Source organism: Hemiscyllium ocellatum, chromosome 28 (genome assembly GCF_020745735.1).
Source record: "Hemiscyllium ocellatum isolate sHemOce1 chromosome 28, sHemOce1.pat.X.cur, whole genome shotgun sequence".
Lineage (NCBI taxonomy): Eukaryota > Metazoa > Chordata > Chondrichthyes > Orectolobiformes > Hemiscylliidae > Hemiscyllium > Hemiscyllium ocellatum.
This window is the reverse complement of record NC_083428.1, coordinates 3,472,083-3,484,753: the sequence shown is the minus strand read 5'-3', so window position 1 is coordinate 3,484,753 and position 12,671 is coordinate 3,472,083. Positions and strand designations below refer to the sequence as shown.

General features: G+C 46.3%; 1 protein-coding gene across 2 annotated transcripts in view; it reads left to right on the top strand.

Annotated features, from left to right (window-relative positions):
• ano8b (anoctamin 8b) overlaps positions 1 to 12,671 on the top strand; it is a 121,087-nt gene that overhangs the window by 47,386 nt on the left and 61,030 nt on the right. Inside the window, exon 2 of one of the 2 annotated variants that reach the window (XM_060846362.1) lies at positions 9,376 to 9,486. The exons of the other annotated variant lie outside the window; for it this stretch is intronic. Within the exon in view, the coding sequence (XP_060702345.1) occupies positions 9,376 to 9,486 (111 nt within the window). The remainder of the gene's footprint in view (positions 1 to 9,375; positions 9,487 to 12,671) is intronic. 2 annotated transcript variants of the gene reach the window in all.

Here is a 12,671-nt window from a genome sequence, read left to right as displayed (position 1 = left end):
TGACCTTTGTAAAAATAATACACAGGCTAGAGTTCCTATAATTAGGGCCAAGAGCTTGTAAGAAGCTGTGAAACGGTGTCTAACAAATTTGATAAACAAGTTGACAGCAACACTTTGTGACAGAATATCTGCGACACTCTTCACTGGAATAAATCTGCCTCACGACCCACTGTTTCCAAACACTCACCTCTTCACCCTCTTCACAGCAAATCAATGTTTGATTCATGCTCTGTTCAAAGATTCATCACTGACAGCAACTTAATAGGATCTGTAGACAGTGTTACAGTGCTGTCACAGGCCAGAGGCCTTTGAATGTGTCTTCTATTGATATAGTGTACATCAGTATACCTAAAGCCTGCTTCAGGTACACTTACTGCTCGACTCCAAAGGTAAAGCCATCACAATCCTACCAGACCTGAGGGCTGCACTCTTGTTAGGAAGAGAGAGAGAGAGAGAGAGAACTGGTGGTGGTTTAACCTGAGGGAGACCATACCCCAGGGGAGGGGAGGGAAGTTGAGAAGGAGAGTAACTTCAGCCAGTGGAAAGATTGAACCCATTGTTGGCGCCTCTCTGTAATGAAAGCCAACCATCCAGCGAACTGACCCCAAGGGCTGCAGAACCAACAACAAATAAATATAAGAAACATAGAAAATCAGAGCAGGAGTAGGCCATTCAGCCCTTCAATATGATCATGACTGATCATCCGAGCCATTGGAGATTCTTAACATGGACTTCTGAAGTTTGAAAACACTAATGTTGAAATTATTTTTAGCTTGTTGGATTATTTTATTTGAAATCTCAGGATTCAGCAGGATAAGGATTTTGAATGTAAGATGCTGATAAATACAGACTGTTTTGCACATTGGTATCAAACCTTCCCATGCACAACCTCTTCCACAATAATTCATCCTTCAAGCATACCAACTCTCCCACCAAAGTAAAAGGGTTTTTCTAACCTTCTGAATTTCTGAAGAAGAATAAAACCAAACTCAAAATGTTAACAACAAATGCTGGAGGTCACAGAGGGTCAGACAGCATCCAGAGAGAGAGAGAGAGAGAGAGAGAACACAAGTTAACATTTACAGTCTAAAGGACTAGCTTTCAGAGCACTCTTGCTTCATCAGGTGCTTATGGAGTATACGATCGTAAGACACAGAATTTACAGTAAAAGTTTACAGTGTGATGGAACTGCAATTACATATTGAAAAAGACCTGGATTGTTTGTTAAGTCTCTCATGTTTTAGAATGAACATGTTGGTTTTGGTTCTTTCACATGTAAATCACAGAACATTTAAAAGTTACATTCTCAAGTGAACTTTAACAATTGCTCAAAAACCGCGTGAATTCATGTAAGATTCTGTAAATCCATTTTTCAGATGAGAATTGGTCTGACCATTGTGGCACAGACAGTCTCACACAGGGCACCTCACACCTTCGATACATTATCTGGGCATGGTGGCACAGTGGTTAGCACTGCTGCCTCACAGCGCCTGAGACCCGGGTTCAATTCCCCACTCAGGCGACTGACTGTGTGGAGTTTGCACGTTCTCCCCGTGTCTGCGTGGGTTTCCTCCGGGTGCTCTGGTTTTCTCCCACAGTCCAAAGATGTGCGGGTCAGGTGAATTGGCCATGCTAAATTGCCCGTAGTGTTAGGTAATGGGGTAAATGTAGGGGTATGGGTGGGTTGTGCTTCGGCGGGTCGGTGTGGACTTGTTGGGCCAAAGGGCCTGTTTCCACACTGTAAGTAATCTAATCTAATCAATTGTTAAAGTTCACTTGAGAACGTAACTTTTAAATGTTCTGTGATTTGCGTGTGAAAGAACTGAAATCAACATGTTCATTCTAAAAGATGAGAGACTTTACAAACAATCCAGGTCTTTTTCAATATAAATTTCAGTTCCATCACACCGTAAACTTTTGCTATAAATTCTGTGTCCTATGATCTTATACTCCACAATCACCTGATGAAGGAACAGCGCTCCGAAAGCTGGTGCTTCCAAATAAACCTGTTGGACTAGAACCTAATGTTGTGTGATTTTTAACTTTGTCCACCCCAGTCCAACACCAGCCTCTCCAAATCTGTCTAAAGGAGTCATCTAGACTCAAAATGTTAGCTTGCTGTCTCTCCATGAAAGCAGTCTGACTGCGCTGTGATCACCAGTGTTTGTTCTTACAGATTCCAGCTTCTGCAGTAATTTGTTTCTCTTTCCACAGATGCTGCCAGACCTGCTGAGTTTCTCCAGTGATGTCTGTTTCAGATTTGCAACATTTGGTGTATTTTGTTTTTCTCTTTCCAATATTTCACTTAATATAATCCCAGCGTTTGTATTTTTCTAGCTGAAGGTAAAGTAATATTCCAGTTTTAACCATAGTGGTTCAGTATTTTGTACACTCCTGAGAGCTGGGAGTTGAGTGAGTCATAGAGTCATAGAGATCAAAGTTTGTGTGAAGATTTGTAGCTCGGGTGCTTGTTGTCGTGGTTCTGTTCGTCGAGCTGGAAGTTTTTGTTGCAAACATTTCGTCCCCTGGCTAGGTGACATCATCAGTGCTCTGGAGCCTCCTGCGAAGCGCTTCTTTGATGTTTCTTCCGGTATTTATAGTGGTCTGTCCTTGCCGCTTCCGGGTGTCAGTTTCAGCTGTCCGCTGTAGTGGTTGGTATATTGGGTCCAGGTCGATGTGTCTGTTGATGGAATTTGTGGATGAATGCCATGCCTCTAGAAATTCCCTGGCTGTTTTCTGTCTGGCTTGCCCTATGATAGTAGCGTTTTCCCAGTCTACGACAGTCATAGAGATGTACAGCATGGAAACAGACCCTTCGGTCCAACCTGTCCATGCCAACCAGATATTCCAACCCAATCAAATCCCACCTGCCTGCACCCGGCCCATATCCCTCCAAACCCTTCCTATTCATATACCCATCCAAATGCCTCTTAAAATGTTGCAATTGTACGAGCCTCCACCACTTCCTCTGGCAGCTCATTCCATACACGTGCCACCCTCTGTGTGTAAAGATTGCCCCTTAGATCTCTTTTATATCTTTCCCCTCTCACCCTAAACCTATGTCCTCTAGTTCTGGACTCCCCGGCCCCAGGGAAAAGACTTTGCCTATTTACCCTAATCATGCCCATCATAATTTTGTAAACCTCTATAAAGTCACCCCTCAGCCTCCGACACTCCAGGGAAAACAGCCCCAGCCTGTTCATCCTCTCCCTATAGCTCAAATCCTGCAACCCTGACAACATCCTTGTAAATCTTTTCTGAATCCTTTCAAGTTTCAAAGCATCTTTCCGATAGGAAGGAGACCAGAATTGCATGCAATATTCCAACAGTGGCCTAACCAATGTCCTGTACAGCCGCAACATGACCTCCCAACTCCTGTACTCAATACTCTGACCAATAAAGGAAAGCATACCAAACGCCTTCTTCACTATCCTATCTACCTGCGACTCCACTTTCAAGCAGCTATGAACCTGCACTCCAAGGTCTCTTTGTTCAGCAACACTCCCAAGGACCTTACCATTAAATGTATAAGTCCTGCTAAGATTTGCTTTCCCAACATGCAGCACTTTGTATTTATCTGAATTAAACTCCATCGGCCACTTCTCAGCCCATTGGCCCATCTGGTCAAGATCCCGTTGTAATCCTCTTCGCTGTCCACTACACCTCCAATTTTGGTGACATCTGCAAACTTACTAACTATACCTCTTATGCTCGCATCCAAATCATTTATGTAAATGACAAAAAGTAGTGGACTCAGCACCGATCCTTGTGGCACTCTACTGGTCACAGGCCTCCAGTCTGAAAAACGTACCTCCACCACCATCCTCTGTCTTCTACCTTTGAGCCAGTTCTGTATCCAAATGGCTAGTTCTCCCTGTATTCCATGAGATCTAACCTTGCTAATCAGTCTCCCATGGGGAACCTTGTCGAACGCCTTACTGAAGTCCATATAGATCACATCTACCACTCTGCCCTCCTCAATCTTCTTTGTTACTTCTTCAAAAACCTCAATCAAGTTTGTGAGACATGATTTCCCACGCACAAAGCCATGTTGACTATCCCTAATCAGTCCTTGCCTTTCCAAATACATGCACATCCTGTCCCTCAGGATTCCCTCCAACACCTTGCCCACCACTGAGGTGAGGCTCACTGGTCTATAGTTCCCTGGCTTGTCCTTACCACCCTTCTTAAACAGTGGCACCACGTTTGCCAACCTCCAGTCTTCCAACACCTTACCTGTGACTATTGATGGTACAAATATCTCAGCAAGAGGCCCAGCAATCACTTCCCTAGTTTCCCACAGAGTTCTCAGGAAGACCTGATCAGGTCCTGGGGATTTATCCACCTTTACTCGTTTCAAGACCTCCAGCACTTCCTCCTCTGTAATATGGACATTTTGCAAGATGTCACCATCTATTTCCTTACATTCTAAATCTTCCATATCCTTTTCCACAATAAATACTGATGCAAAATACTTGTTTAGGTTCTCCTCCACTTTTTGTGGCTTCACAAAGGCCGCCTTGCTGATCTTTGAGGGGCCCTATTCTCTCCCTAGTTACCCTTTTGTCCTTAATGCATTTGTAAAAAACTTTTGGATTCTCCTTAATTCTATTTGCCAACACTATCCCATGTCCCCTTTTTTCCCTCCTGATTTCCCTCTTAAGTATACTCCTACTTCCTTTATACTCTAAGGATTCACTCGATCTATCCTGTCTATACCTAACATATGCTTCCTTCCTTTTCATAACCAAACCCTCAATTTCTTTAGTCATCCAGCATTCCCTATACCTATCAGCCTTTCCTTTCACCCTGTCAGGAATATACTTTCTCTGGATTCTCGTTATCTCATTTTTGAAGCCTTCCCATTTTTCAACCGTCCCTTTACCTGCGAACACCTGCCCCCAATCAGCTTTTGAACATTCTTGCCTAATACCATCAAAATTGGCCTTTCTCCAAGAGTCTTTGGTTCTTGTTGGTGAACTTCCAGTTGTGACGAGACAAGCGAAGAATGGCCACTTTATCTCATTTCTGGTGATACCTTCCAGTGTTGGCTTTGAAACTGGAGTCACAGGTAGACAGGGCAGTGAAGAAAGCATTTGACACACTCACCTTCATTGGTCAGAATATTGAGTAGAGGAGTTGGGGCATCATGTTGCAGCTGTAAAGGATGTTGGTGAGGCCACTTTATGACTACTGCGTTCAATTCTGGTCTCCCTTCTACATGAAAAATGTTGTTAAAATTGAGAGGACGCAGAAAAGACTTACAAGGATGTTGCCAGGGCTGGAGGGTTTGAGCTATTGGGAAGAGGCTGAATAGGCTGGGGCTGTTTTTTCTGGATCTTCAGAGGCTGGGGAGTGATCTTATAGAGGTTTATAAAATCATGAGGGACATGGATAGGGTGAACAGACAAAGTCTTTTCCCTGGGGTGGGGTAGTCCAAAACTGGAGGGCACAGGTTTAGGGTGAGAGGGGAAAGATTTAAAAGGGACCTAAGGGGCAAACTTTTTCACACAGAGGGTGGTGTGTGTATGGAATGAGCTGCCAGAGGAAGTGGTGGAGGCTGTACATTTACAACATTTAAAAGGCATCTGGGAGGGTATATAAATAGGAAGGGTTTAGAGGGGTACTGTGATATTCCTGTTGAAGGGCTCCGGCCCAAAACGTCAATTTTCCTGCTCCTCGGATGCTGCCTGACCTGCTGTGTTTTTCCAGCATCACACTCTCAACTCTGATCTCCAGCATTTGCAGACCTTACTGTCTCCTTTAGAGGGATATGGGCCAAGTTCTGGCAAACGGGAAGAGGTCAGATTGGAATGTCTGGCCAGTGGGGACGAGCTGGACCGTGCTGTATGATTCTATGACTATAACTCTGTCGCCAGGCAATACGAACAAAGAGTTGAAAGTGTTTTACTGGAAAAGCACAGCAGATCCGAGAAGCAAGAAAATTCCTGAAGGGCTTTGACTGGAAACGTCCATTTTTCTGCTCCTCGGATGCTGCCTGATCTGTTGCGCTTTTCCAGCAAAACACTTTCAACTCTGATCTCCAGCATTTGCAGACCTCTCTGTCTCCCAATACGAACAAAGATCCAACTCCCCTGTTCCCCAACACCAGCCACCTCCTAAACCTTTCCTCCTATCCCTGCTCATCAGCTGCTGAAATTTCCACTGTCTTACCTTCAGACTCAATAATTTCAGCACCAAACCACACCCCCAACCCATCCCCAACTCACCCCAACTCCAGCCAAGCCTGACTCCTCAATATGTACCCTCACTCAGCTTCATGTACCCCGACTTGGATGAATTCAATCTTCCATAACAGTTCTGCCCTCAGATTGTACCTTTGCTTGCTGACAAATTCAATCAAACCCACATCCTTGCTTTCACATTCACACATATTCAAGGGCAGCAGTGACACAGTGGTAACTGTCTCTGTGGAGTTTGCACATTCTCCCCGTGTCTGTATGGATTTTCTGTAGGTGGTCCGTACAGTCCAAAGATGTGTAGGTTAGGGTGGACTGCTTGCTGTAAATTGCTCATAGTGACAGAGATGTGCAGGCTCGATGGATTAGCCATGGGAAATGCAGGGTTACAGGGATAAGGAAGGGGCGTGGGTCTAGGTGGGATGCCTTTCAGAGGGATGGTGTGGACCTGATGGGCTGAATGGGATTTTGTGACGATTTTGAAACCTCCACCTCACCGTATCCCTGTAATATACGTCAGCCTAGAACAAGGAATCCACCCAAGATCTCTGCACTCCCCTATAACCCTGCACCCATCCGAGATCTCTGCACACCCCTATAACCCTGCACCCATCTGAGATCTCTGCACTCCCCTATAACCCTGCACCCATCCAAGATCTCTGCACTCCCCTATAACCCTGCACCCATCCGAGATCTCTGCACTCCCCTAGAATCCTATACCATCCGAGATCTTTGCACACCCCCAGAACCCTGCACCCATCCGAGATCTGTGCACTCCCCTAGAACCCTATACCATCCGAGATCTCTGCATTACCCCTGAACCCTGCACCCATCCGAGATCTCTGCACACCCCCAGAACCCTGTACCATCCGATATCTCTGCACTCCCCCAATTCTGGTAGATTTTCTTCACTCCGTTGGTGGCTTTGCTTTCAGTTGTCAGGGCCCTGTGCTCTGTAATGTCTTCCCTGCACCTTTGTGCCTCTCTTCCTCAGTTGCTTACATGAAGAAACTACTCCAAACCTATCCCTCTGACCAGGCGTTTGTGGCTGCCTCTCTTCAGTTCTCTTAATGTGACTCAAAGTTTGACTGGGATTTGCTCATACAAAGGGCCTTGGCGTGCTTTATCAACCTTGAAGACACTACGTAGCTGCAAGTTGTTGTTGTTTTGGAGAGTCCTGATGGTTGATGTCTGATGTGTGAGGAGTTGTCCCTTAGGTACGGAATCCCCTAACTGGTGCCATTTCCCCAGCGCCCATTGCTGGTACCTTGTGGTTATCTGCCAGCTGTACCAGTGTGTGGTACTGGGTGAGGATTGTTTGAGGTGTCACCAATCCTCCTTTGACTTTGCTTTGCCTTGGGGCCTTACCCTGGGTGATTAGTGGTAGAGGGTACACCACCCTACAGTATCTACATGGGATGTTCTGCTTGTAGATAACAAGGAGGTTTATTACATGGTAGTGATAATTACAACTACATTGGGCCAGGTATAATCACTGGGGTCTTGAGGAAAGTGAGAATAGAACCTTCTTGCCTCCACCCCACAGACAGTGTTGGTAACCAGTGGAATGGCTGGAGCCAATGTAACACTGACATTATCCCACAGCAATTGATAGAATGTAGAACAATACAGCACAGTGCAGACCTTCAGCTCTTGATGTTGTGCCAGCTTTCTATCCTACTCTAAGATCAGACAAGCCTACATACCCCTCATTGTACTATCTTCCATGTGTCTATCCAAGAGTCGCTTAAATGTCCCTAATGCATCTGACTCTACTATCACTGCTGGTAGTGCATTCCACTCTCTGTGTAAAGAATTGACCGCTGAAAACTTCCTCCAAACACCTTAATGTTATGGCCCCTTGTGAAAGACATTTTCGTCCTGGGAAAAAAGTCTTTGACTCTCTACTCTATTTACGCCTCTTATCATCTTGTTCACTTTGGCCAAGACACCTCCCATCCTTCTTTGTTTCAATGAGAAAACCTCTAGCTCCCTCAACCTTTCTTCATAAACATGTTCTCCAGTCCAGGCAACATCCTGGTCAGCTGCCCGGAGCTGTCGATGTGCAGTTAGAGCCCTGGATCTCCTGGCTTGACACGCCCAGTGACTGTATTTGTTGTTCCTCAGCGACAGGTCGTGTTTCCATTGCTGAGCTTCTGTTCCATTCCAGGGCCGGACAAACACCGAGTAAAAGCTGCTTCTGTCTGACAGAGCGCCCAGCCTGTGTCAGGCACTGGCTGGTGAAATGGAAACTGAGCACACTGTACACAGCAAGCAGACCCATCTCTGGGTGAACGGCACTGTATATACGGAGCATGTGGGATGAAAGGCAGCACTGTGCTGGTACATTTACGTAGGGGTGAGGTTGGGCTGGAGAGAGATTTCACTGAGGGATGCGAGGTTGTCCTGAAAGATGGAGGCTGCTCTGGGGCAGTGAGGCTGCTCTGGGGCAGTGAGGCTGCTCTGGGGCAGTGAGGCTGCACTGGGGCAGTGAAGCTGCACTGGAGGATGTGGCTGCCCTGGGGCAGTGAGGCTGCACTGGGGCAGTGAGGCTGCACTGGAGGATGTGGCTGCCCTGGGGCAGTGAGGCTGCACTGGAGAATGTGGCTGCACTGGAGGGTAAGGCTGCACTGGGGCAGTGAGGCTGCACTGGAGGGTGAGGCTGCACTGGAGGATGTGGCTGCCCTGGGGCAGTGAGGCTGCCCTGGGGGGTGAGACTGCACTGGAGGATGTGGCTGCCTTGGGGCAGTGAGGCTGCCCTGGGGCAGTGAGGCTGCCCTGGGGGGTGAGACTGCCCTGGAGGATGTGGCTGCACTGGAGGGTGAGGCTGCCCTGGGGCAGTGAGGCTGCCCTGGAGGATGTGGCTGCCCTGGGGCAGTGAGGCTGCCCTGGGGGGTGAGGCTGCCCTGGAGGGTGAGGCTGCACTGGAGGGTGAGGCTGCACTGGGGCAGTGAGGCTGCACTGGAGGATGTGGCTGCACTGGAGGGTAAGGCTGCACTGGGGCAGTGAGGCTGCACTGGAGGATGTGGCTGCCCTGGGGCAGTGAAGCTGCAGTGGAGGGTGAGAACATTCTCAACATGCTCATAACCTGTTTGCACAAAAGCCCGATGTTACTGTATCTTCTGTCTCTTTCTCGTGTGTCCTGTCTGCTCACTCTGCTTCTCTGTCTTCAAAGATAAACTGTTCGGCAAAAGCTTCCTGCAGGCGGGACGCTACATCATGTCCCATAAATCCTGGATGAAGACCGTTCCAACAGAGAATTGCGATGTACTGATGACTTTCCCAGGTAGGAGTAACATCCTGAATACGAGTCACTGGCTCAGTGTTACCATTTCTGGGCCTCATGGTTGTAGGTTTGGGGGTGGAATGTCGGGGGTGGGGGGGGAGGCTGGGGAAAGCTCATGAGGAATTGGAGTGGGACTGAATCCCAAAACATTCTGAGCAGCAGAGGAACTCTCCCTGGGACGTGAGGGGAGTGGGAATAGTGACCACAAAGAAAGGGACACTGGGAGGTGATGAAAGCCCTGGAGGATTTTGAATTTTGCCAGACTTTTACTACTGGGGGAGCAGCCCCACCACCCAACCCTCACCCTTATCTATATACAGGTCTCCACCTCAGCAATGGCTGGCACCCTGTGACAACCGTGATGTGGAGGTACTGTCATCGGACTGAGGTGAACAGAATTTAAAAATCACACAACACCAGGTTATTAGTCCAACAGGTTTATTTGGAAGCACTAGCTTTTCAGATAACCTGATGACGAAGCAGCACTCCGAAAGCTAGTGCTTCCAAATAAACCTGTTGGATAAAACCTGGTTTTGTGCGATTTTTAACTTTGCCCCTGTGGTAAATGAAGGGGCTACAGGAGGTGGAGGTTTCACACTCCCAGCAAGGGGCTATGGGTCAGAAAGTCCACATCTGTGACCCATACAAGACACGCACATTTCTGCTGCAGTTTGAGGGCCTCTTGGCTTTGCTAAATCCACCCCTCCCTGAGGAGAGCTGCTCTCTAACCTACCCAGGCAGCCCCTACAGCTCCCCACTGGCCTGCCCAGGTACTAAATCTGGACCTGGAGTGTTGAGATCCCAGCCTCAGTAAGACACCAATTAAAACAGCTGCTTTCAGGAAGAATGCACCCAGGGAGCACTCTGCCAGGAAATGTACAAAATTGGATAGCAAATTGGCTGAGTGACAAGAGCATTGTTAATGGATGGTTTTGGACTGGGAGAAGGCTTGGGGTGGAGAACTTTAGCTGTCAGTGTTGGAATCTGGATTTTTCTGAGATATATACTTTTTTTATTCACTTGTGGGATGTGGGTGTCACTGGCTGGTCCCAGCATTTATTGCCCATCCCTAGTTGTCCATTGAGAAGGTGGGAGTGAGCTACCTTCCAGAACCGGTGCAGTCCATGTGCTGTGGGTAGACCCACAATGCCCTTAGGGAGGGAATTTTACCCCCTGGTAAATGACTTCCACCTTGGGTTATAGGACAATTTCAAAATTTGCAGGTGGCACAAAACCTGGAAGCATATAAACCATGAGGTGCACAGCATAGAACTTCAAAAGGACAGAGATGTTAGTGAAATCAGCAAATAGGGTCAGATGTGGAGAAATGTGAGGTACTACATTTTGATACAGAGAACGTGGAGAAATATGAAGACATTTTTCCTCATATCACGTCTGCCTTTTTTTTATCAATGACTTTAAAACATAACCTTCTCCTCCTTTCCCAAGTGAGAATTATTTCTATTCACTCTGTCCTGGCCTCTCACAACCTTCCTATCAAATGAAGGGGATATTTCTGAAGGGGATATAGGGGCAGAGGGTGTGTGTGTGTGTGAGAGTCATTAAAGGTGAAAGGTTTGGTGGAGACAGTGCACAGTGTCCTAGAGTTTGGGGGTTTGGTAATGTAGAACTTGAGTATTTTTTTGAAAAAAAGACACACGTTAAAGATTTTTGTCTTGCACCCGCGAGGACAATTCACGATAAGTATCGATATAAAGGGCAAGAACATTTATACTACACAAGAACAGGGTGTTGATTTGGTTGGCAAGTGAGCTCTGATTGGTCAAGGCTGTGACCAGAGAAATAATGGATGCCAACACTCTCTGGTATAACATGGAACTTTATTCCCCGTTTCATTGACATTTTTGTGAATGTCCTGATGAATGTAAATCAAAAAGCTTTGACAAAATTATTGGGTTTTTTCCAGCAATATTCCAGATTTTATTAATAGGGCCAGTGGTTTGAAGAATAAGCAAGTTATGGTGAATGAATAGAAGAAATTAATTTGACCTGAACCTAAATATTACATTCTGTTCTGGGCCATCGAGGGGAGGAAAGATGTGAAGGCTTTGGAGAGAGTTTGGAAAAATTCATGAGAACGGCTCCAGGGATAAGAAATAAGTCCTGAAGGCTGGATTTGTTCTCCTTGGGGTGAGATCTGAGTAATGTATTCAAGATTATGAGAGGGGGAAGCAGAGTATATAGAAAATACTCTCATGGATGGATCAAGAAGAAGAAAGCACAGTTTTGAAGTAATTATTAAAAGAAGCAAAAATGATGTGGGGAAGAATTGTTTTTCCACAGTGAGTGGTTCGGATCTGGAATGCATTGCCTGACTGTGCAGTGGAGACACGTTCAAGCGAAGCTTTCAAATGGGAATTGGGCAGTTATTTGAAAAGGAAGAATGTGCAGGGTCACAGGGAGAAGGCAGGAGAATGACACTGAGTGAGATGCTCACTGAGTGAAAGAGCTGACACAGACTTGATGGGCCGAATAGCCTCCTGTCTGTAATGATTCTGGATTGTGAGGACACGCCTGAGATCCCAACATCAGGAAATCTAGGCAATGCATCGGAAAATTTGGTGGGTGCTGAGACTGAAAGTTTGAGTGAGCAGGGAAGTTTGGTCTCCCTTCTAATCTTTTCTCTGTAGATCTTGGCATATTGTTGTTCAACTCTTGAACTCTAGAGCTCAAAACAAAAAGAAAACAGCTTTCCATTGGCTTTTTGACTAGTTTTTGTACATTTCCATGATATAGTAGTGACCTATGACCCTGGACCATCCCCAAGTCTCTTTGGTCCAATGCCATTTCCAGCTTGTCACTATTTTGAATGTTCCTCTCTTTTATCCATTCTAAATCCAAAGTGAATGACCTCACATTTCCTGATATTGAAATTTGTTTGCTAAAGTTTTACATATTCACAAACTATCATTACTTTTTATAAAAGATGCATTGGACATAGGGGAGAAGTAGGCCATTTGGCCCCTTTAACCTGGCTCTATCCTTCATCGTTTTTTTATTATTCACATGGGGTGTGAACATCACTGGCTGGGCTAGCATTTTTATTGTCCGTCCCTAACTGCCCTTGAGATGGTGGTGGTGGTGGTGGTGAGCTGCCTCCTTGAACAATTGTGGTCTCAACCCCACTCTCCTCTCTGCATCTGTAACATTTGCTTCCTTCATCT